Source organism: Salvelinus alpinus, chromosome 9, assembly GCF_045679555.1.
Source record: "Salvelinus alpinus chromosome 9, SLU_Salpinus.1, whole genome shotgun sequence".
In the NCBI taxonomy this organism is placed as follows: domain Eukaryota; kingdom Metazoa; phylum Chordata; class Actinopteri; order Salmoniformes; family Salmonidae; genus Salvelinus; species Salvelinus alpinus.
This window is the reverse complement of record NC_092094.1, coordinates 36,891,464-36,917,566: the sequence shown is the minus strand read 5'-3', so window position 1 is coordinate 36,917,566 and position 26,103 is coordinate 36,891,464. Positions and strand designations below refer to the sequence as shown.

The 26,103-nt window shown below is 41.5% G+C and overlaps 2 protein-coding genes across 8 annotated transcripts in view; both read left to right on the top strand.

Annotated features, from left to right (window-relative positions):
- Positions 1 to 5,472, top strand: part of LOC139584746 (enhancer of mRNA-decapping protein 4-like) — a 48,390-nt gene extending 42,918 nt beyond the window's left edge. For all 7 annotated transcript variants that reach the window (XM_071416922.1, XM_071416921.1, XM_071416925.1 and 4 more), the window contains one exon: positions 1,290 to 5,472. In XM_071416922.1, the coding sequence (XP_071273023.1) occupies positions 1,290 to 1,473 (184 nt within the window). In that variant the 3' untranslated portion in view covers positions 1,474 to 5,472. The remainder of the gene's footprint in view (positions 1 to 1,289) is intronic.
- Positions 5,473 to 5,820: 348 nt separating this feature from the next.
- LOC139584745 (neuritin-like) overlaps positions 5,821 to 26,103 on the top strand; it is a 29,650-nt gene continuing 9,367 nt past the window's right edge. The window contains exon 1 of the mRNA XM_071416918.1: positions 5,821 to 6,040. Coding sequence (XP_071273019.1) covers positions 5,986 to 6,040 — 55 coding nt within the window. The 5' untranslated portion in view covers positions 5,821 to 5,985. The remainder of the gene's footprint in view (positions 6,041 to 26,103) is intronic.

Here is a 26,103-nt window from a genome sequence, read left to right as displayed (position 1 = left end):
AACCCAGCAGCGTTCTAGACGCAAACTGGTGCACCTGGCACCTACTACCATACCCTGTTCAAAGGCACTTACATTTTTTGTCTTGCCCATTTACCCTCTGAATGGCACACATACACAATCCATGTCTCAATTGTCTCAAGGCTTAAATATCCTTTAACCTGTCTCCCCTTCATCTACACTGATTGAAGTGGATTTAACAAATTACATCAATACGGGATCATAGCTTTCACCTGGTCAGTCTGTCATGGAAAGAGCAGGTGTTCTTAATATCAAAACACATCCATTTTAATTCTTAAACACACCGTGGATGTGTTTAAGAACGCGTTTGCTCTTAATCAGGTTTGTGCTCTCTTTTACAAGCCTCCCTCAAGGAATATACTGATTGACCAACCTTAGTCACATTTCCTCCATGTTGAGCTGTATCAAACTGCAGCTCTACTGCTTTTTATGCATTTAGACCACGTAAAAAATGTGTGTAATAGGAACATGACAGGCCTATGAATATGAAAACATGCCCAGACAATGCACTGCCAAGTCCCTTTACTGCTCTTTAAGAGCTCAAATGATCAGTCTTAATCCAGTTTGAATGGCACCCTAAACTATCAGCCTGATACTGGCCAGCTGTTGAGAGTTCTACACCATCTGTGGGACTGAATCTGGAGCTGAGGCTGTACATATGAAGGGCCTTTTTCAAACATTCCATGCCTTTTTTAATGCATGGTACGAAATATCTGTTGTATAAACTTATTTTGACCTCAAAATTTAAGGACTGTCAGTGTAACTTTGCAAGGGCTTTTAAGGGCATATCAGTCTCAGTAGAGAAGAGACCTGATTGGGCTGTTGTCCAAGGTATGTGATATATATAAATGTAGGGCTTTGCTGAAATTAGAGGGAAATTGGTCCCTTTGAGCGTTGGGAGGGTTAATGGCTCTTAAGCCCCAAGATTACCATTGAGAGAAGTGTGCTTAGAGGTTTTAAATGCTTTGGATTAGGTCTGCAGATGTAAAATTGGAACAATCTGATGCGATGCATTTGGGTTGAGCCACTGGATTGGGTAACAGGACAGTGCTGCTGGGCGATCAGAGTCACTCTACTGCGTTTACTGTTTTAATCAAGCCATTCAAATCTTTGCCATCGGCTGCAAGGTAATTAGGGCAACTTTGTCGGGACATGCAAGCCAATAACACTATTGGCTAAAATGGTACAATTCGAGTCTTTTAAAAGCCCACGGTGTGTGTATATATATATATCTAATTTATGTTTGCTAACCTTCTCTCTGTCTGTATCAGTTACTTGGAGGACGCTGTGATGAACCTGGACCATGGTGATCCGGTGACGAGGGACCACATGAGTGCGGTGCTGTCCCAGGTCCGACAGAAGCTGTTCCAGTTCCTGCAGTCAGACCCACACAGTCCTCTCAGCAAGAGAGCCCGGCGCCTGGTGATGATGCTTCAGGGCCTGGTCAATCACTAGTTCTGTGCTTGGCGCCCAATGATGGAGCCCCTTCACTTCCCTGTTCTGCTCCCACACAGTTAGAACAAAGTGCAGTGAGTTTCGTTGATGTGCTGAGGGGAGCAGAGCTGTTGTTCAAGAGATGTGAGCATGATGTACAGAGCCATCGGAAAGTATTCAGACCCCTTGACCTTTTCCACATTTTGTTAGGTTACAGCCTTATTCTAAAATTGATTACATCGTTTTTTCCCCTCCTCAATCTACACAGATTACCCCATAATGACAAAGCAAAAATGTTTGCTAATTTATAAAAAATGAAAAAATGTAATATTACATTTACAAAGTATTCAGACCTTCTTCTTGGGTATGATGCTACAAGCTTGGCACACTTATATTTAGGGAGTTTCTCCCATTCTTCTCTGCAGATCCTCAAGTTCTGTCAGGTTGGATGGGGAGCGTCGCTGCACAGCTATTTTCAGGTCTCTCCAGAGATGTTTGATCAGGTTCAAGTCCGGGCTCTGGCTGGGCCACTCAAGGACATTCAGAGACTTTTCCCGAAGCCACTCCTGCGTTGTCTTGGCTGTGTGCTTAGGGTCGTTGTTCTGTTGGAAGGGGAACCTTCGCCTCAGTCTTAGGTCCTGATCGCTCTGGAGCAGGTTTTCATCAAGGATCTCTGTACTTTGCTCTATTTCATCTTTGCCTCGATCCTGACTAGTATACTAGTCACTGCCGCTGAAAAACATCCCACAGCATGCTGCCGCCACCACCATGCCTCGCCGTAGGGATGGTGCCAAGTCTCCTCCAGACGTGATGCTTGGCATTCAGGACAAAGAGTTCAATCTTGGTTTCATCAGACCAGAGAATCTTGTTTCTCATGGTCTGAGAGTCCTTAAGGTGCCTTTTGGCAAACTCCAAGCAGGCTATCGTGTGCCTTTTACTGAGGAGTGGCTTCCGTCTGGCCAGTCTACCATAAAGGCCTGATTGGTGGAGTGCTGCAGAGTTGGTTGTCCATCTGGACGGTTGTCCATCTGGAAGGTTCTCCCATCTCCACAGAGAAACTCTAGGGCTCTGTCAGTGACCATCGGGTTCTTGGTCACCTCCCTGACGAGGGCCCTTCTCCCCTGATTGCTCAGTTTGGTTGGGTGGCCAGCTCTAGGAAGAGTATTGGGGTACCAAATTTATTCCATTTAAGGTGTTCTTGGGACCCTTCAATGCTGCAGACATGTTTTTGGTACCCTTCCCCAGATCTTTGTCTCGATACAATCCTGTCTCTGAGCTCTATGGACAATTACTTCAACCTTATGGCTTGGTTTTTGCTCTGACATGCACTGTCAACTGTGGGACCTTATATAGACAGGTGTGCCCCTTTCCAAATCATGTCCAATAAATTGAATTTACCACAGGTGGACTCCAAGTTGTAGAAACATCTCAAGGATGATAAATGGAAACAGGATTCGCCTGAGCTCAATTTTGAGTCTCATAGCAAAGGGTCTGAATACCTATGTAAATAAGGTATTTCTGTTTTTTATTTTTAATACATTTGAAAAATTTCTAAAAACCTGTTTTTGCCTTGTCATTATTGGTTATTGTGTGTAGATTGCTGAGGACTTTTATTAAATCCACTTTAGAATCAAACTGTAACGTAATAAAATGTGGGAAAAGTCAAGGGGTCTGAATACTTTCCAATGGCTCTGCACTCTGTACCCTCAACACATTTTGATGCATTGTTCATCGAAATGGAACATTTTGTTTTATCTTTAATTTTTACGTGTAGAAATGGCAAGAACAGACTGGGTTTGCCCTTTTTGGACTTGTGTAGATTGAAGGATTTTTTTCAGTGTGAAACCCGCTGTTCATGAGTACTACGAACCTTGCCATTACCATCTATTTGTCTTTTCCTTGTCATATCCACAAGAGGCTGTTTGAGAAATACCTATCCTAAATGTAGACAGTCGTTACAGATGGATGAGCCTTTTATGTTGTATTATGTTTTCTGTATATTCAACCATTCTGTTAAATCCAGTGTATTTCGCTTTGAGGGACTTCTACAGTAGGCTTTCAATCTACACTGTTAGTATTTCCTTTCTCTGATATTTCCGTGTTACTATGTACATAGGACAGGAGTATGCTTGTGGAGTCTTAGAAACTAAAAGAGCCGTCCACATGTATAGCTTTATAAGGTCAACTCTTTTGATGGCACCTCGACGAAATTCACTCATGTCCCTGAAAAATGTTTTTTTTTTTTTGCCTTCGTTTTCTTTTTTATACCAACAATCCTTAACATTTGTTAGACTTGTATGATTTTATGAACTTGCTTCAAGACTTATTGAAGTATTTATAATCCATAGAAAATGCTTCTAACAAATTGTTACTTATACTGGCCTCGTTTTTGCATCAGGATATCCAAGTTATGTTCGTAAACCTGATGTACTTCTCCTGTTCTTTAGAGGGCAGCCCTTTGTTTGAATGCAATCACATTAATATGTTTTAGCATGGTTTCTTTTAGGCAACTTGCAAAGTCTAGTTGGAAAGTTCAACTAACTGGGAGCATGGCTTAATGTATTAAAAAGTATTTGTCTTCTAAACAAGTTAAAATTGTCTAATTATCTTGGTACAGACCCGTGAAACTCCGCAATGTTGGGTTGCATTATGAATGTCAACAGCACAATGCCTACTATGCCACTGGTCAGTTGATTGTCATGCAAATAAGATGTTGGTTTTCCCTCTCAAACCTTTCATGTGCAGGAACAAAACATTTATAGTAAGTGCCTTATTGTACTTCACTGATGGGGATTTGTTCTCCACTACCTTTAGATGTTGTTATGCCATTTGAAACAATTGTGTAAATGAACCGTATTTGCCTGACTGTAAAAGAGTGCGTTACTGGGTTTTTACACACACTTATCAATGACTTATTTTGCAAACAAGGGTTCAAATGGCACAGGAAGAGCATCTTTGCATTAAGAATACAAACATGATTTGACAATAGACAGGCTGGCTAGAATAGGTCTTATCAATTATTGGTTATGTAATTACACTTTACTGTAGGAGAGATGGGAAATGTTTAAACCTATGCTCATCTTGTCTTACAAATTCCAAAATGTCAATCTCTGCTATTGATGTCTTGTCATCTAATTTCAAGGACAGTTATTTGTTATGAACGTTCTGGTGTCATCGTTTAACATTCCTTTCTTAGACCTAAAGCAGAATGAGGGGGACATAGGGCAGTGTGAGCTAAGCTTGGAGGTGTTTCTTGCCAGTCCTGCACACTAGTCCTGAGACATGCTTATTTTACCAGGTCAGAATTATGTTTGGCCATAGTAGTGGTTTGTTTGATAAGCACCTTTTGGTGTTCCAATTTATTTAACATGACTTGTTGAAAGTTGATTCTCAACTCCCAGTTTTTCTTTGCTTCAATTATTTGAGTTTCATCAGTGAACACTATATAGTTGCTAGGTCATCTTCAGCTGCTGATTGATTGACAATACGCTAGGTATGCCTGTATGTTCAGGAGAACCATGCATAAAAAGGCAAACTACTACATTCAAGGTTATAAGCCATCTGTATTACCAAGCCACAAAGCTGTGTAAAGCAGGCAGTAATGTCTTTTTCTCCAAGGTTGAGAGTGAGGACTAATCTGTCCGTGGTGGAGGACGTTGATGATCCATCTTTTATTGTATTAAGTTACATGTCTGGTAACTGGAATAGCAGTTGTTTGACCTGAAGTGTAAAAGCAGGATGGTTTCGAAGCTCTTAGTTTTACTTATGTTTCATATTGATCAAGGTTAAGCAACAAGAATCAGACACGAATGTTGATAATAGTAAGCTTGTACATAAACGCTATACAATCTAAATATTTTTTTCTAATTTTCAGAAAGTGAAATCATGTTTTGTGTATTACTCATTTTGATCGTTTGTAATTTCCATCGTGCTTTGTTCCCTGTGCTTGGATTGTTGTATATTTTACTTGTTTCTTTTACCCTAAACGTTTTGGAATAAAACAAATTAAAAAATGGTTAATGCATTGCATAGGGCCCTTTATTTCACATGTAGCCTATTCGACACCACATTTACGTTTTTACATTTTGTGGTAAAGATAATAGCCGAATCCCCCTTCCACATAGGAGTTGTTTGAAGCGGGTGCATAAACGCGCGCGTAAAACTAAAGATGGTAACTTTTTGACATAAGTATGTTTTTTCCCATGAGGATGAACATGGGTTAATTGCCACATTGAGGTTAAAATAGCACTTTTCTCCCCTACATATCGGTATCCATCTAATGGGTCATGATAGGTGGAGACGAGATTTTGAGTCTGCCCTACTCCGCGTAAATGCGCCCTCCCTCACGCACACTAGATACACCATAGAGATGCATACATAAGAGTAGGCGCTCTTCTCATGAACATGATACTGAGCAACGCTCTCACCTATGTAGCAAAGTAGCTGTGCTCAGCAAACGGATTGTAACACTTTGACGCGGATTTTTACTTGTTTCAGACGCGTCTTTTTTCTGAATTGAGTGGCCTGAGCAGAATGGTATCCCTCGTGAATTACGCGTGTATTTTCTTGCCTCTTGCTCTCCATCTGAGTAAGTGTTCACTTAGAAATATATTTTTTATATAGAAATAACAGTAATGTTTAATTTGTTCGTACTATGTGGGGGTTCTTGGGTGGGATTTATTAAATACACCTCTAAATTATAGGGGAACGAGTCGCGCTAAAGTGGAAACCAGAAAATATTTCACATTTTATCGGTGCCTAGGTACAAAATTCGTGAGTTCAAAATGTTTTATTATATAAATGTTTGAATGGATAATTAACAGATTTGCAGACGTAAAGCTAGGTTACAGATTAAAATGAGTTAAATGATTGCAAAGAGATGAGGCAAGTAAACAATTGACTGTCTTTTTTTAGTCGTTTTACCATATTTGGTCGTATTGTATAGTGTGTGTATAGTAGGTCCTATTATATTAGTCGTCTACCATTGTAATAGATTTGAATTCACATGCGCTTTGTTCTTGGGTAGCCTATTACACTACATTCCCAAGCGCAGTCGAAGCGTCAGCGTGTGTGGCGTCAGTGAATACAACATCTAGAAGAACAAATTTGCACTGTCTCGTTATTATAATAGTCTACGCATTATATTGTCTGCATTCTGAAATAGTTGTATGCTCTCCCGGGACACCTGAACCCGTCACCTCGATTCCCTCAGCGTATTCCTCACAAAGGAGGGGCTGATGTAATAGCCTACTATCCATTGGGGAATTGAATGCGAAAAGATGTCAATGGAAATGAATAATGAATGAATCGCATTTGCCTTCCCCTGATAGACTCCATAAAGTAGCACAGGTATCTCATCTGAACCTGTGTGGCTCACAAGCAGAATAGTCCTCCTTTCGGCCAGTGCGGATCATAGCCATCCCTCAACCTTAACTTATTTTCGTGCGAAACCTATTTGTAAAAAAACAAAGCACACACACCACACAACCTTTGGAAGGATTATCCCAAGAGGTTATCATGTTATGTTACTTTTCCCTGGCGCTCAGTATTGGCAGCCTTCATTCTGCATAATATTAGAGGGAAAGTATTATCTGTCCCGTGAGTGGTTGACTTTTATAGTCATACAGCGTCGAATGTGCATCGCCCATACATACTATAGACCAGGGATCGACTAGATTCAGGCGCAGGACACATTTTAGTTGAGTGGATGGTCAGGGGTCCAGAACACAAGAAGCCTAAACAGATGTGATCATATACAAACGTAAGCAAGGTTTGAAATCATTTTTTTGTCAAATAATATATCTGTTGGGGCTTTTAATGGTCACGTTTCCAGTCTACAAATTATTTGTAATGATGTCTCTCTATTATGCATGGGAATACTTTCTAACAGATTTTGGGAACCCTGCTGTAGGCTATGTTAGACCAGCCATTGAGAGAAAAATGTATGATATAACAGGATTCTCTCAATTTATGCCTCTGTGGTTTGAGAGTGTTCTAAAGGAATTTTACTGCAGTACACAAGCATATGAAGCAGACATTACTTCCTCATTAAATCAGGTTCATGCTCTCTAGTAGAATTGCATTCACTTTCCTCTCTCTTCGTGACTATTCATTACTGATCTTCATTTCCCCATGATAATTCATGGTTCACACCCATATCACACATTCTCACACCAACCATGTCCTCCTCATTTTTATTCAGCCTTTGCATGTAATATCTATCAGATCACCAGTCTGGTACATCTACCATCCCCCGTCCTCGCTGTACTTCAATGGATAATCTGCAACTTTGTAGTCATCTCATCAACATAGCTCCAACACCTCACAATTAAGGCAATATAAAGTGCCTCTCCTGAATCCTTTGTTTGTAAATTAAGCTTCTGATTCGGTTGCTGAAGAGTTTAGTAATTAAGGAGCATACGGGGAGGCATGGAGAGGAATTTAATTTCTCCACCTGAATTGTGCATATGATTAATCAGACACAGCCCCTCTAAGCTTTCCACAACTTCACATCAGCCCTGTCCCAATAATTACCTCCTCCCCTCACCCTCTCCCTGTCTCCTCTCTCCAGCACAGACTTAAGAGTGGCGTGGAGTCCCTAAACAAACGCTGTGAAATGAAACAGCAGCCGTGCATGACACCCCGTGACACTCCACCTTCAGCCAAGGCTGAGAGTTAATATTCATAGGTAGACTGACTTTTATACTTCTGTTTTGAGGAGTTACAGGAACTTGTTTCCTCTAGCACTAATGAGTCGTGTGTGATTCAGCTGTGATTTTGTGTCAGTGACTTGATGTGTTGTGTGCTTGGAGAGATATTGAGGAAGAAGAGAACTCAATTGGCTCCCAATGTGCCCAAGGTTGCTGCAACTTATGTCCCTGGTGCTTTGTTCTGTGTAGGCAGCAGATGCTCTCATGGGCAGGGGGTTGCGTACCGTAACTCTGAGGTATGGGCATAGATAGTCAGGTATCTCTTCCCATCTGTTTTCATAACAATGCTATACGTTTGGCTGAGATGAACAGTTATAGGGTAGCTTCAGAGGTCATGTCATAGAGAAGAGAAGGAGTAAAGGCCGAGCAAAGGTGTTAGGTGAAAATTATCTGTTAATTGAATGATTAGAATATTCCTCCCTGAAACATATAATTGTATGGAATTGATTAGAATGTATAAAATCATAATCAATAAATGTGTAGTCTAGTCAGAATTAGGGTAAAGACAATATGTCTTTATGGTATTTTAAACACAGACTGTCTGAGCTTAGTGGCGACCTGACTAAAGATTTGGGAGAGAACAGGGAGTACGTGTCAAGGACAAGGTCACTAATCTCTGTTGGCTGGGTAGTAAGACAGTGTGTGCGTAGCAGGATATGTGTGTGTGTCTGTTTGTGTGTATGTGTGTGCGTATGGTTGTGTGAATGTGTGGGCGTGAGAAGTCAGTATAAAATGTATTGTTTTGTATTCTTGACTTTAGAACGTTCCCGCGAATAAACATTTTTAACTATTTTAGCTGGGCCTCCGTCTGTTTCATTCGACCAGGATCTTACAAATTCTGGTTTGCAGACTGAGTAATATAATTAAATTGGGTTATGTACCTGGAGAACATAACCCTCCTATCAAAAGGTCAGATAGAGTGTGTGCAATGGACACTAGGGCTAGACAGTGATGTAATCGTCCCCCTATTCCCATCTGTTGTTGAGTGGAGTGAGCATGGAGCTTCAGCTCTGTAGAAGCCTATGCTAACCCTGATAAGTTACAACTGGAAACTCAGGTGTTCTAGTCAATAGAAACAAATTAACTCCCAGAGTGGGTCAGTGCGCTTGTGTCCATTACAATGAGCCTCTCACTTACTCTCCATATGAGGGGGAGAGGGATCAATGTGCACAGGAAGCTCATTTATTAGTCAGATGGAGAATGGCCTACCATGGTCCTGGACCAGTACTAAGAACACAGAAACACAGAGAGGGAGAGAGGGATGCTGATGCTCAGTAGTCATAGAATGAACCGCATGGGGAAAGGCCGTTATCCTAGTGTCAGAGTGTTCTGTCACTGTCTCACTGTGTGCTTTGCTTTGTGTCAAAACTTCCATTCTGTCAACATGTGCTTAACAACTTCCAGGAAGTCAGTTAATTTTTACTCTAAATATCTGCATGAAAACTCCATCTGCAAATCGCATTTTTATTGAAATGTATTAGATTTCCCCATACAATCTTCTGCAGTTCAAGACTACTCTAAACAGTGCTTCATGAACACAGCACAGGGAGAAAGGAGATGAAAACTGTTGCAGGGATTCCCTGCCCCATAGAACTGGGCTGGCATAATCAGCCAGGTTGTTGGCATTACCTCTGTGTGCTTTGGAGCCTCCACTTGTCACAGTGCCTCTGAGCTGGGCTGGCTAGCCTGGTACACGGTGGTCGGGAGGCCTTGGCAAACGCAGCCAGAACTTTCAGTCTTAGGGGCACTAGACATGTTAGCTGCTCAGGTGAAGTTCATTAAAGGCATAGATCTGAGTGTTCTCACTCACTTTTTTATCGCTTTACATAACAGTCGCTAAGTAAACAGTTTTTCGATATTCATCTTTAATTCAAGCTCCGTTGTGAATTCTCTTAACAAGCTTTTAAGTTAAATAATGTAAAGATGAGGGGCGGCTGGCTAACTCCATGTAGAATCAACTCATCACTCTTGTTCAGAGATAATCTCTCTGGCCTCTTCGTTTGTCTCAGTTGTCTCAGTTTCAACAGTATGGGATACAGGAAACAAGGAATGCTGGCAGTGTACTCACAGAGGATATGTAACTGTTTGTAACCATCTCTTTAGCCATGTGGATCAAAGCAATGTGCCTGCAGCCTTTGATTCCAGCCAGGTCAGCCTTTGATTCCAGCCAGGTCACCCGTGATACAAGTCTTTAATCGACATCCACCCATGTCTGAGGATGTCGGAAGACGATGTGGTAACCGTCCACTAGGGGCAACAGTGAGCGCTGTTACCTTCGAGGAGGAATTTGCCTCTGATTCCATTGGTTGCAAGTTTGAATCCAGCAATATTATTTTTTAGATTTTTGTTTTAAGCCTATCCCAAACCTTAACCCTTAATGCCTAACCTCAAAGTTTCTGAGTTAATGCCTAAACTTAACCTTAAACACTTCAAAATTTGACGTTTGCAACAACTTCGAAAATGAATGTTTGAGAAACCAGTGGTGTAAATTACTTAAGTAAAAAATACTTTAAAGTACTACTTAAGTAGTTTTTGGGGTATCTGTACTTTACTTTACTACTTATATTGTTGGCAACTTTTACTTCACCACATTCCTAAAGAAAATAATGTACTTTTTTCTCCTTACATTTTCCCTGACACCCAAAAGTACTAGTTACATTTTGAATGCATAGCAGGACAGGAAAATTGTCTAATTCACACACTTATCAAGAGAACATCCCTGGTCATCCCCAATGCCTCTGATTTGGCAGACTCACTAAACACAAATGCTTAGTTTGTAAATGATGTCTGAGTGTTGAAATGTGCCCCTGGCTATACGGAAATAAAAAAGAAAAGAAAATCATGCCGTCTGGTTTGCTTAATTTAATGAATATTAAATGATTTATACTTGTACTTTTGATACTTAAGTATATTTTAGTGATTACATTTACTTTTGATACTTAAGTAAATTTTGAACCAAATACTTTTAGACTTTTACTCAAGTAGTATTTGACTGGGTGACTTTCAATTTTGCTTGAGTCATTTTCTATTAAGGTATCTTTACGTTTACTCAAGTATAACAATTGGGTACACTGTGAGAAACATGGATGAACATCTAATTCTGACGTGAGACTGTGAGAGCTAGTTGAAGCTTCATGTGTTTTTTCTTTTTGTGGATCCATCCACTCATCTTCTTGTTTCCAATATTTATCCTAGGTAATCTTTTACAGCAAGTTGCTCTTATCTGTGTACTTACTTAAACCTCTTGGGCCCCTTGGGTGAATAGGGAGTCCGCCATGGAACTCTCTTATCTGTGTAGTAACACTGCATGCAACAACACTAATATTAAAATGTTGTTACAGTACTTTAGCAATTGCAAAACAATATATTTGAGAGCAGATTTGTAATTACAGAAGTAGAATAGGTACTTTTAATATGCCTACACTACCGTTCAAAAGTTTGGGGTCACTTAGAAATGTCCATGTTTTTGAAAGAAAAGCACATTTTTTGTCCATTAAAATAACATCAAATTGATCAGAAATACAGTGTAGACATTGTTAATGTTGTAAATGAAACTACAGATGTTTTATGGAATATCTACATATGCGTACAGAGGCCCATTATCAGCAACCATCACTCCTGTGTTCCAATGCATATTGTGTTAGCTAATCGAAGTTTATCATTTTAAAAGGCTACTTGATCATTAGAAAACTCTTTTGCAATTATGTTAGCACAGCTGAAAACTGTTGTTCTGATTAAAGAAGCAATAAAACTGGCCTTCTTTAGACAAGTTGAGTATCAAGAGCATCAGCATTTGTGGGTTCGATTACAGGCTCAAAATGGCCAGAAACAAAGACCTTTCTTCTGAAACTCGTCAGTCTATTCTTGTTCTGAGAAATTAAGGCTATTCCATGTGAGAAATTGCTAAGAAACTGAAGATCTCGTACAACACTGTGTACTATTCCCTTCACAGAACAGCGCAAACTGGCTCTAACCAGAATAGAAAGAGGAGTGGGAGGCCCCGGTGCACAACTGAGCAAGAGGACAAGTACATTAGTGTCTAGTTTGAGAAACAGACGCCTCACAAGTTCTCAACTGGCAGCTTCATTAAATAGTACTCGCAAAACACCAGTCTCAACGTCAACTGTGAAGAGGCGACTCCGGGCTGCTGGCCTTCTAGGCAGAGTTGGAAAGAAAAAGCCATATCTCAGACTGGCCAATAAAAAATAAAAGATGAGCAAAACAGACACTAGACAGAGGAAGACTGGAAAAAAGTGTTATGGACAGATGAATCTAAGTTTGAGGTGTTCGGATCAAAAAGAAGAACATTCGTGAAATGCAGAAAAGATGCTGGAGGAGTGCTTGACGCCATCTGTCAAGCATGGTGGAGGCAATGTGATGGTCTGGGGGTGCTTTGGTGGTGGTAAAGTGGGAGATTTATACAGGGTAAAAGGGATCTTGAAGAAGGAAGGCTATCACTCCATTTTGCAACGCCATGCCATACCCTATGGACGGCGCTTAATTGGAGCCAATTCACTCCTACAACAGGACAATGACCGAAAGCACAGCTCCAGACTATGCAAGAACTATTTAGAGAAGAAGCAATCAGCTGGTATTCTGTGTATAATGGAGTGGCCAGCACAGTCACCGGATCTCAACCCTATTGAGCTGTTGTGGGAGCAGCTTGACATTATGGTACGTAAGAAGTGGCCATCAAGCCAATCCAACTTGTGGGAGGTGCTTCAGGAATTGACAACTAGAATGCCAAAGGTTTGCAAGGCTGTAATTGCTGCAAATGGAGGATTCTTAGATGAAAGCAAAGTTTGAAGGACAAAATTATTATTTAAATAAAAAATCATTATTTATAACCTTGTCAACGTCTTGACTATATTTCCTATTCATTTTGCAGCTCATTTTATGTATGTTTTCATGGAAAACAAGGACATTTTGAAGTGACCCCAAACTTTTGAATGGTATAAGAGCAACTTATGTCTTCTTCATACAGTTTTAATTAGTGCACCTGTCCCATAAGTAATCTTGATTATTCCGTTGTGCCTCAACCATAAGATATGGCCTAGGTGAAAACATACATTACACACACATGTATTATGCAGTTTAAGTGATCCATGGTAAGGATGGTAGGTGAATGTAATGAGAGACTAGGAAACCATTCAGTATAAGTGCATTGACATTGAAAGCACTTTGGAAATCCCTTGCCAGTTATTATGTAATATATTTTGTGTCCAATCACACAATGTTAAAGCATCTGTGTACAGTATCTGCTTAATTTTGTATGATTACTATCTTACATAATGTTTTCATATAAATTCAAATGATTATTTTTGGAGGAGGATATTTGCATATTCTGCAGTTGTAAAAATATAAAATCTAGCCAATTATTTCTAGATTTGAAAGAACAGACATAAAAATACTAAATTAGCATGATCTTTCAGAGATACTTGGAAAAATATTGGGTTCTTCATGTTTTTTAATGCTGCATCTCAAGGAAAAATGCAGCTGCAAGTCGTGAATGATTTAAGCAGTTTCACCACTTTTCCATCTTGCTTTTTTATGTTAGTCACACGTAGGATTCCTGGTTATATCTCATCATGATGTCCTTAAATTCCTTAAATGTATCTAACATTGATTAAATGTATTTAATATAAATAATGGCCCATTAGATCTGATGTTAAAGCATTAAGCAGTTGGCCTGATGAATCATCCTGAATTTCATTCCATTGCTCGGTTTTAAGGAGGATAGTAGGGGACATATCACACTTTAAAAGTCCCATACTGAGTGTAGAATGTGTCCCATTTAGCCTACTTACATCCCACCCCTTCAACCACACACAAGATCCAGAGATAAACAGAGATAGCTTTTAATTACTCATGATTCCTCCATAGGGATGAAACTCTTCTATTGCAACATATTTATCGTTATGCAGAGGACCAACCAACATTTCTTTCTGATGCATAATTTGCCTGATGCAAATTATGGGGCTGTGGAAGGAATAATGCTCTTGGCACAGCTGAATTGAGGTAGCCTGATTGTTTCTGCACTCAACAACACTACATCATTGCGTGGCCAAACAAGTCAGTGATAGAGTTGGTCAAAGTAGACAGATAGGCACTCAACCATCAGAGGTAAAGTTGTAAGGGTTTTTTAGTAATGTCCCAATGATGTTATAGGAATGTTCTCAGGTTGCTGGGTCAGGGCTCAGCCGTGTGATGCTATATTAATATTACAATTATTTGACTAACTTTCAGAAAAAGTAGATATTGGTGTTTGTAGAGCAGAAGGTGTAACATGGAAAGGAATCTGAATCTGACCATGTACTGTATGACATCTGTTAGTTTGATACAACTCTGTGGTCTATCAACTTCAATTATGACACATTGTATGACAGATGGGATTCTCGTGCCTCGTTCACAGCCTATTTTAAGACCTTTTTGTGTGTAGCTGAGTAGTTTTTCTTTTTGTCAGACTGAATTATTGAGCCCTTATATCTTAACCGTCTCACGTTGGACACCACACTGATTGTATTCAAAAGGCAGTCCCATCTCACTGGCTTCTATGTCTTCTTCTTGTCTGTTTTAGTGAGGGTTATTAGAGCAGCTATGTCTCATCTGCCTGTTATCAAAGGTAGCGCTCAGCTCAGCGCTCAGACTCTGCTGAGAGGAAGGGATGGGAGAAGAGGGGGATACAGCGAGCCACAGCTCCCTCCACCCTCCACCCTCCACAGGCAACAACACTCCCATGGGGCATGGACTTGGAGGAGATATAGTGTCCATGTGTTGTGTTCATTTTCTTAAAGTGTGTGTGTGTGTCTGTGTTTATTAAACAACGTGCTAAAGAAGGAATATAAAAGAAGCTTGCACATTAAAGATCTCTCTTCGTCAGTGCCCTTCAAGCAATTTGTGTATCCTTTTAGCTCTTCTGAGCCAAAGAAACAGTTACTTGGCAAGTCTTTTTTCCTACAGATTTATCAGATCTTTAGAGAGAGAGGGAAAGGCAGGAAGAGCGTTCAAGAGACAGAAAGGGTTAAGGAGCTGGACTGGATTTAATGTCTGAGAAGGCTTTTTCCTTACATTGATGTGAAAGGTTGCTCTCTGAGTAAAGCCTATTTCTCATACTCTCTCTTCCTCCCTCCCTCTCTCTCCCTCCCTTTCACTCTCTATCTGTGCTAACCAACAGGCAGATAATTTGCCTCATGCAGTCTTCCTAGGTCTGCATTTTGTCCAATTATTTTCATACACCTACAGGACAACTTGCACAGCAGCGCTGGTGGTGCTAATGAACATGATTGTCGGCAGTAGCAGCACTAATCCACTCATTTCAGTGTGACCTGCTTGGCTTCAACCCTCATTAGAACAGATTACAGTTGAACCAAGACTACACCAAGTTGCTCCACCTCTCCTTTCTCATAATGCTTCAGAATAGACAAATTATGTTACCAAACCTTTGTCTTTCTGGAGCACAGTATTTATGTAATCTCTCTCTCTTCACATTTCCGTCTCGCTCCTTTCTGCGTCACTATTGTCCTCTATGGAAAAATGTATTTCTGTAGATGTAGGATTTTTATTATTTTCCCTCCTCTCCCCTGTGATGGGAACTGAGGTCCAAATGGAAAAATCTGAGAGGTTAATCATTCATTTGGAATCAGGAATTAGTCCGGTAGAGCTAATTATCAGGGGTTGTTTTTTATGCCGATCCTTTGCATAGCCTACTCTACCTCTCTCTCTCTCTATTTCTCTCTCCATCTTTCTTTCTCGCGCTCTTTCTTATTGTGCCCAGCATGGAGGTTGCAGTTGGAATTCAGTCACTCTATTCCTCTCGCACGCAATGCTGTCACCAGCAGGTTCATTAGCCTGGCTGTTGCCCTTAATGATGGAGTTACCATAGTGCCATAGTAAACCTACCCAGCCTTCCACCTACTCATTGTCAGAGAGTGCAACAGCAGTTACCTGGTCTGACAAAACTCTTTGGCTTTGCTATTCAGACAGTGACATGCTGAATATTTGCTCAGACAAAAAAACACTGAGCTACTACTAATCAGAGACACAATGGAGTCTGTTTAGACAGTGCGCCACAGACCTCTGAGCGCCACCCACAGATGAAGAATGAGGACTTCTGTTCAAATTCTAGTCCCTGTGAGGGTGGTACTAATGATGTGGTGGATATATCAGTCTAATAACTTGGCTAATGGTTCCTGTCTCTAGAGCACCTTGTATTGGATGGAGTTGTCTTCCCAGTGGATGTGTGTGGAGCCAACGTTAGAAAACACCCGGGCCAGTGTAATGTACATCTCACTCTGAATTAAATAGTCAGGTCCGTAATTATTGGCACCCTCAATAAAGATTAGTAAAAAATAATGTATAAAATAAATAATACAAATACTGAGCTATTTTGTATGCTCCAAAAATGGAGATTGGAGAACACGTTGGGAGGGTTCTTACACTATTCCTCCATTCAGAATGTTTCCAGATCCTTGATGTCCTTCGTCTGCTCTTATGGACTGCCCTCTGCAATTCAAACCACAGCTTTTCAATGGGGTTGATTTTGTGGTCAATTAACCATTTCTTTGAGGATTTTGATGTGTGCTTGGGCTTATTGTCTTGCTGGAAGATCCACTTGTGGCCAAGTGTCAGTTTCCTTGCAGAGGCAACCAGGTTTTTGGCTAAAATGTCCTGGTACTTGATAAAGTTCAGGATGCCGTTGACCTTAACAAAGGCCACTGGACCAGTGGAAGCAAAATAGCCCAATATGAATGGAGGAATGGTCTAAGATCCCTCCTAATATGTTCTCCAATCTCATAAAACATTTTAGAAAAAGGTTAAAAACACATACCTTTAAATTTGGTAGGCCATACCCTATCCCTTGCCCACACTACAACAAACATGGCGTCAAAGCCGCTTCTCGCAACAGCCTTGAACGCTTCCCTCGAATACAGCATAGAGCATGTCACTGCAACACTAACCTAACGTAGCAGGTGTAAAAGAAACGCCTGAAACTATATCCCCTACATACTGGTCTTGGCGATAAGAAAACAACCCTTCTGCACTGTTCAACCAATCCAGTAAATGTGGAGGAGTAGTTAGCAAAATGGAGTGTCGCCTTGTTAACGTCCAAAAGCGGAAGTGGCTTCACAGGCTCTTTCCATTTCCCCTGAATACCGGAACATCCAGTTGTTGGGGACTTGTCAGAGGCTACTTCAACACAAATCATTGGTTTCGAGGGCTGTCGTTTACTTGAGTAAGCAGCGTTGTAAAGTATTCACAGAAAAATAAACAAAAGTAAGCTGACCAAAAGTTCGACAAACCTTTGTGAGAGGGAATATGCACTGTTCCCTGTACTCTGGGTGGAACAGATACTGCTACTGGGGAGTTCCACCTTCAATATTTATATACAGTGGGGCAAAAAAGTATTTAGTCAGCCACCAATTGTGCAAGTTCTCCCACTTAAAAAGATGAGAGAGGCCTGTAATTTTCATCATAGGTACACTTCAACTATGACAGACAAAATGAGGGAGAAAAAAATCCTGAAAATCACATTGTAGGATTTTTAATGAATTTATTTGCAAATTATGGTGGAAAATAAATATTTGGTCAATAACAAAAGTTTATCTCAATACTTTGTTATATACCCTTTGTTGGCAATGACAGAGGTCAAATGTTTTCTGTAAGTCTTCACAAGGTTTTCACACACTGTTGCTGGTATTTTTGGGAAAGTATCTGCGTAATTGTGCACCCAACTCACTCAGGTGCTTCGCTATATCACATTTGACATTGTCCGTAAGCTTGCGTTCATTTGCACACAAAAATCATACAATGATGGAAAGACCTGTGTGTTGTCCTTGTTAATGCAGACAGCGAAGAGCTCCAACTTCTTAATCATAGCCTCAATTTTGTCACGCACATTGAATATAGTTGCGGAGAGTCCCTGTAATCCTAGATTCAGATCATTCAGAGAGAGAAAGAGAAAACATCACCCATACTGGCCAGTCGTGTGAGAAACTCGTCATCATGCAAGCGGTCAGACAAGTGAAAATGATGGTCAGTAAAGAAAACTTTAAGCTCGTCTCTCAATTTAAAAAAACATGTCAATACTTAGCCCCTTGATAACCAGCCCACTTCTGTATGTTGTAAAAGCGTTACATGGTCGCTGCCCATATCATTGCATAATGCAGAAAATACACTAGAGTTCAGGGGCCTTGCTTTAACATTTTCACTGTAGTGTCTAAAACGTCTTTCAAGCTGTCAGGCATTCCCTTGGCAGCAAGAGCCTCTCGGTGGATGCTGCAGTGTACCCAAGTAGCGTCGGGAGCAACTGCTTGCACGAACGTTAACACTCCACTATGTCTCCCTGTCATGGCTTTTGCGCCATCAGTAAAGATAACAACACAAAGTCCATTTAATGTCACAAAGCTGTCCAGTACTTAAAAAAATCCTCTCCCGTTGTCCTGGTTTCCAGTGGTTTGCAGAAGAGGATGTCTTCCTTAATTGACCCCTCATAAACATAACGGACATATACCAGGAGCTGTGCCAGGCCTGCCACGTCTGTTGACTCATCCAGCTGTAACGCATAGAATTCTCTGGCTTGTATGCGAAGCAGTAATTGTTTCAAAACATCTCCTGCCATGTCACTGATGCGTAGTGAAACGGTGTTGTTTGATGGAGGCATTGTCTGTATAGTTTTTTTGGCCTTTTCCCCCAGCATTGTTCCAGCCATATCCGTGGTAGCGGGAAGAATGAAGTCCTGCACAATAGTATGGGGCTTGCCTGTCCTAGCCATTCGGTAGCTCACCATATAATTAGCCCCTTCTTATTAATGGTATCTGTTGCTTTTATACATGTCACTACTCGAAAGTCGTCTTAACTAAACCATCTAATGTGATTGGATGTTAATTATTTGACTAGGCTACCTGTATTTGACATTGTGTTGTTATTTCGCTGAACACTAGATGGTTTAACTTTATTTTTGGCAGTGAAACGAGGCTACTCAGGAGAGAAAGAAACCTCACCCAAATGTATAGCCGCGTTGGAAAATATAAATGGATTGTTTGAAAATGTGAGAAAAAAAATCTAGCACATTTTTATTTGGCTTTCCCCCGACGGCTGGGGTACCTAGTCTAGACCTACTTATTACAGGGCACTGTTAATTTTTCTCTTGTCTATTCTGTTTTTATACTTCCAGAGGTTAATAATATATGGAGTGATGCAGAATGGACCTTTATAAATACAACTTTATTCTGTTTTTCATGTGTGTATTTCCTCCAAACTTCAAAACATCTCCTGCTACATTGATGTTTTAAAGGAGCACATGTTAGACAACATATACAAAACATTATGTTGGTACAGTATAGTTCAACTCATTATGCTGTTCTGTTTCATTTTGACTCTGTATTATATAGCAGGACAGATTATAGAAATTGTGTTTCCAGAAAGTCTTACAAACTCCCGCGGGACCATAAGCTCTCTCATTTGGGTAGTGACCAGCAATTATGTGAGGATTATCAGGAGCAGTAATACGAATAAGCAGCAGTGTTTTAAGCAGCTCTGACTGGTGAGTCTTTTACTGAATCCTTCCAACTGCTCCCCTTGATCTCTGTGCTCCACTCTCATAGCACGCAGCTACAATGACTGGGGAAGGCCGTCATTGGAAATAACAATTTGTTCTTAACTGAGTTGCCTAGTTAAATAATGGTAAAAAAAAGAAGCTATTTACCCTGGTTTACAGGCCAGTTCATTACTGAGGCTTCAAGTGGAAGAGGGAGGTCAATACAGTGAAGCAAAGGCTCCACTGTGGTAGTTCTGATGTGCAGTAGCACTGTGAGTCAAAGACACTCCAGTAACAAGCCCCCTGGAACATTGCTGTAATGACAGGAAAACTAAATTATACAGTGCCTTTGGCATCCAGTTGTCTATACTGTACGTAGTGCTAGAGACAGTATGGCTGTGATCCCTGACATATAGAACTTATAGGAACTTTTCCCTCTATCCTTTTAATATCGATATCTGCACTTTAATTCTGTTTTTTTCTTATGACGCCAATACTCTTGAAAGAAAAGATCTGCACAGAAAAATCACTAGATTCCTAACCTTCAACGAACGCGTAGCTAGATGTGCACGTCTTCGTCAATCTTTATTGATGGAGAGGGGGGAGTTTGGTAAATTATCAACGCAAAACCAGTGTGATGAAAATACACCAGAATGGATAGAAAAGTAATGTAATGTTCTTTTAGGCTGAAACAACTACATCAGTTAGGTCTGTGGTTTCTTCATCAGTCATGTCTGTATGACTTGAGACTGCCTGCTTTTTTATAGGAATGCTCTGTGGTTTCCCCCAGGCTCTGTCATGCTATCAAATATTTACATTTAGGCTCAAAAGCAGCCTACAGTATCTGCTGCCCTGTATAGGATGCATATTGAACCAGACCTGGCTGGGACACAGAATGGTGTGTGGCGCTGGGATATAGCATATTGCTGGAGTTCAATTAAGACACATTTCTATTGGGGAAAGTAGCAATGTGCTTATATGAGGAACCACTGGGCTGGACAACCGTGGTCTTTTTCAACCAACATAGACTTTTTTTTTTACTTCCTCAATAGACAGTGCATTTGTTAATTTCCTCTTCCCTCTAGTTCCTTATACTATCCCTATCTCAATTTAATTTTAACTGTTATTTTACCAGGTAAGTTGACTGAGAACACATTCTCATTTACAGCAACGACCTGGGGAATAGTTACAGGGGAGAGGAGAGGGATGAATGAGACAATTGTAAGCTGGGGATGATTAGGTGACCATGATGGTATGAGCAACAGCTTGAGAATTTAGCCAGGACACCAGGGTTAACACCCCTACTCTTACAATAAGTGCCATGGGATCTTTAAAGACCTCAGAGAGTCAGGACACCCATTTAACGAAAGACAGCACCCTACACAGGGCAGTGCCCCCAATCACTGCCCTGGGGCATTGGGATATTTTTTAGACCAGAGGAAAGAGTGCCTCCTACTGGCCCTCCAACACCACTTCCAACAGCATCTGGTCTTCCATCCAGGGACTGACCAGGACCAACCCTGCTTAGCTTCAGAAGCAAGCCAGCAGTGGGATGCAATCATTTGTCTATCTCTCTGCTCTCTCTAGGTCTTCATAAAATTCTGATAAGGATGAGTGAAACCAATAATCTTTAGACCCCCACTGCCAAACATTGCCCGAAATCAACAGGAAAAAAAGGAGGCGGGAAAAGTCATAATTATTAAATATTAATCATGTTCTTCCCAGGGGACCAGAAGATAATTCTGGGCCTGTGTCCACAAAGCCTCTCAGAGTAGGAGTGCTGATCTAAGATCAGTTTAACCTTTTAGATCATAATGAATAATATTATATAGACAGGTTGAGACTTGATCCTAGATCAGCACTCCTACTCTGAGACGCTTTGTGGATACAGGCCCCGGTGATCTGATGTCTGACCCAATTACCATCCTCAGTTTTACCTCACTTAGTCCCGTTAACTTCTTTGAGGGTTCGCCTTTAAAATTGTTGGATTACAGTGGGAGGGAGTAGCAGGGGAGGAGAGAGGGGATGAAGAGATAGAGGTCTGTAAAGGAGCAGTTTGGGGTTATTTAGTGGGTTCATGACTCACTTTAAAAAATATATATATTCACACGGCTTACAGGCACTATTTGCTTCACATTAAAATGATTCATATGTATCCTAAATGCAATCTTGAAATTAAGTTGTATCTGGGTCACTCACACTACAGCCTGTACCCCTCTGACATGCTTTAGCTAAAACATCCTTCAGGGCCACTTTCCTCCCAAACTTATTTTTCACACATGGACTTTCTGGAGTGTGCACCTTCAAGGTTGGTTGTTGGCACAGTGCATCATGCTGTTCAGATTCAATTAGTTTGGATTGTGTAAAACCATGCTGATTTCAAGGACTTAAGTACTCTATCTGAAATAGGCTGACAAAGGAACAACCATGTCTCTCAATGTCAGGAGAGCTGAAGATGTACAGCTATAGATACACTATATATTCAAAAGTATGTGGACACTCCTTCAAATTAGTGGATTTGGCTATTTCAGCCACACCTGTTGCTGACAGATGTATACATCGAGCACACAGCCATGCAATCTCCATAGACAAACATTGGCAGTAGAATGGCCTCACTGAAGAGCTCAGTGACTTCCAATGTGGCAACAAGTCAGTTTAGTTAAATTCCTGCCCTGCTAGAGCTGCCCCGGTCAACTGTAAGTGCTAAAATTGTGAAGTGGAAACGTCTTGGAGCAACAACGGCTCAGCCGTGAAGTGGTAGGCCACAAGCTCACAGAACGGGACCACCGAGTGCTGACGTGCGTAGCGTGTAAAAATCATCTGTCTTCGTTCGCAACACACTACCGAGTTCCAAACTGCCTCTGGAAGCAAAGTCAGCACAATAACTGTTCGTCGGGAGCTTAATGAAAGGGGTTTCCATGGCCGAGCGGCCACACACAAGCCTAAGATCACCATGCGCAATGCCAAGCGTCAGCTAGAGTGGGGTAAAGCAAGACTGGACTCTGGAGCAGTGGAAACGCCTTCTCTGGAGTGATGAATCACGCTTCACCATCTGGCAATCCGACAGAGGAATCTGGGTTTGGCAGATGTCAGGAGAACGCTACCTGCCCCAATGCATAGTGCCAACTGTAAAGTTTGGTGGAGGAGGAATAATGGTCTGGGGCTATTTTTCATGGTTCGGGGTAGGCCCCTTAGTTCCACTGAATGGAAATCTTAACGCTACAGCATAAAATTACATTTTAGACGATTCTGCGCTTCCAACTTTGTAGCAACAGTTTTTGGGAAGGCCCTTCCCTGTTTCAGCATATTTTTTTATTTTTTTTTTATTTAACCTTTATTTAACCAGGTAGGCAAATTGAGAACACGTTCTCATTTACAATTGCGACCTGGCCAAGATAAAGCAAAGCAGTTCGACACATACAACAACACATAGTTACACATGGAGTAAAACAAACATATAGTCAATAATACAGTGAAAAAAAAATAAGTCTATATACAATGTGAGCAAGTGAGGTGAGATAAGGGAGGTGAAGGCAAACAAATATATGTATAAATAAATAAAATAAATAAATAAAAATATAAAAGGCCATGGAGGTGAACTGAACACAACACAGCAAGTAAAATAAAACTAAAAAAAAACCCTGGAATGGTTGGTTTGCAGCGGAAGAAAGTGCAAAGTAGAGACAGAAAATAATGGGGTGCAAAGGAGCAAAATAAATTAATAAAATAAATACAGTAGGTAAAGAGGTAGTTGTTTGGGCTAAATTGTAGATGGGTTATGTACAGGTGCAGTAATCTATGAGCTGCTCTGACAGCTGGTGCTTAAAGCTAGTGAGGGAGATAGGTGTTTCCAATTTCAGAGATTTTTGTAGTTCGTTCCAGTCATTGGCAGCAGAGAACTGGAAGGAGAGGCGTCCAAAGGAAGAATTGGTTTTGGGGGTGACTAGAGAGATATACCTGCTGGAGCGCGTGCTACAGATAGGTGCTGCTATGGTGACCAGCGAGCAGAGATAAGGGGGGACTTTACCTAGCAGGGTCTTGTAGATGACCTGGAACCAGTGGGTTTGGCGACGAGTATGAAGCGAGGGCCAGCCAACGAGAGTGTACAGGTCGCAGTGGTGGGTAGTATATGGGGCTTTGGTGACAAAACGGATGGCACTGTGATAGACTGCATCCAATTTATTGAGTAGGGTTTTGGAGGCTATTTTGTAAATGACATCACCGAAGTCGAGGATTGGTAGGATGGTCAGTTTTACAAGGGTATGTTTGGCAGCATGAGTAAAGGATGCTTTGTTGCGGAATAGGAAGCCAATTCTAGATTTGACTTTGGATTGGAGATGTTTGATGTGAGTCTGGAAGGAGAGTTTACAGTCTAACCAGACACCTAGGTATTTGTAGTTGTCCACATATTCTAAGTCAGAACCGTCCAAAGTAGTGATGTTGGACAGGCGGGCAGGGGCAGGCAGCGATCGGTTGAAGAGCATGCATTTGGTTTTACTTGTATTTAAGAGCAGTTGGAGGCCACGGAAGGAGAGTTGTATGGCATTGAAGCTCGCCTGGAGAGTTGTTAACACAGTGTCAAAAGAAGGGCCAGAAGTATACAGAATAGTGTCGTCTGCGTAGAGGTGGATCAGAGAATCACCAGCAGCAAGAGCGACATCATTGATGTATACAGAGAAGAGAGTCGGTCCAAGAATTGAACCCTGTGGCACCCCCATAGAGACTGCCAGAGGCCCGGACAACAGACCCTCCGATTTGACACACTGAACTCGATCAGAGAAGTAGTTGGTGAACCAGGCGAGGCAATCATTAGAGAAACCAAGGCTGTCGAGTCTGCCAATGAGGATGTGGTGATTGACAGAGTCAAAAGCCTTGGCCAGGTCAATGAATACGGCTGCACAGTATTGTTTCCTATCGATGGCGGTTACGATGTCGTTTATGACCTTGAGCGTGGCTGAGGTGCACCCATGACCAGCTCTGAAACCAGATTGCATAGCGGAGAAGGTGTGGTGGGATTCGAAATGGTCGGTAATCTGTTTGTTGACTTGGCTTTCGAAGACCTTAGAAAGGCAGGGTAGGATAGATATAGGTCTGTAGCAGTTAGGGTCAAGGGTGTCCCCCCCTTTGAAGAGGGGGATAACCGCAGCTGCTTTCCAATCTTTGGGGATCTCGGACGACACGAAAGAGAGGTTGAAGAGGCTAGTAATAGGGGTGGCAACAATTTCAGCAGATAGTTTTAGAAAGAAAGGGTCCAGATTATCTAGCCCGGCTGATTTGTAAGGGTCCAGATTTTGCAGCTCATTTAGGACATCAGCTGACTGTATTTGGGAGAAAGAGAAATGGGGGAAGCTTGGGCGAGTAGCAGAGGGGAGGGCAGTGCTGTTGTCCGGGGTAGGGGCAGCCAGATGGAAAGCATGGCCAGCCGTGGAAAAATGCTTATTGAAATTCTCAATTATAGTGGATTTGTCGGTGGTGACAGTGTTTCCTATCTTCAGAGCGGTTGGAAGCTGGGAGGAGGTGTTCTTATTCTCCATGGACTTTACGGTGTCCCAGAACTTTTTTGAATTTGTGTTGCAGGAAGCAAATTTCTGCTTGAAAAAGCTAGCCTTGGCTGTTCTAACTGCCTGTGTATATTGGTTTCTGGCTTCCCTGAAAAGTTGCATATCACGGGGGCTGTTCGATGCTAATGCAGAACGCCATAGGATGTTTTTCTGTTGGTTAAGGGCAGTCAGGTCAGGAGAGAACCAAGGGCTATATCTGTTCCTGGTTCTAAATTTCTTGAATGGGGCATGCTTATTCAAGATGGTGAGGAAGGCATTTTTAAAAAATGACCAGGCATCCTCTACTGACGGGATGAGATCGATATCCTTCCAGGATACCCCGGCCAGGTCGATTAGAAAGGCCTGCTCGCTGAAGTGTTTCAGGGAGCGTTTGACAGTGATGAGTGGAGGTCGTTTGACCGCTGACCCATTACGGATACAGGCAATGAGGCAGTGATCGCTGAGATCTTGGTTGAAAACAGCAGAGGTGTATTTGGAGGGCAAGTTTGTTAGGATGATATCTATGAGGGTACCCGAGTTTACGGAATTGGGGTGGTACCTGGTAGGTTCATTGATAATTTGTGTGAGATTGAGGGCATCAAGCTTAGATTGTAGGGTGGCTGGGGTTTTGAGCATGTTCAAATTTAGGTCGCCTAGCAGCACGAACTCTGAAGATAGATGGCCACGTGAACAAAGCGAGGTCCATACAGAAATGGTTTGTCGAGATCGGTGTGGAAAATTTGACTGGCCTGCACAGAGCCCTGACCTTAACCCCATCGAACACCTTTGGGATGAATTGGAACGCCGACTGCGAGCCAGGCCTAATCACCCAAAATCAGTGCCTGACCTCACTAATACTCTTGTG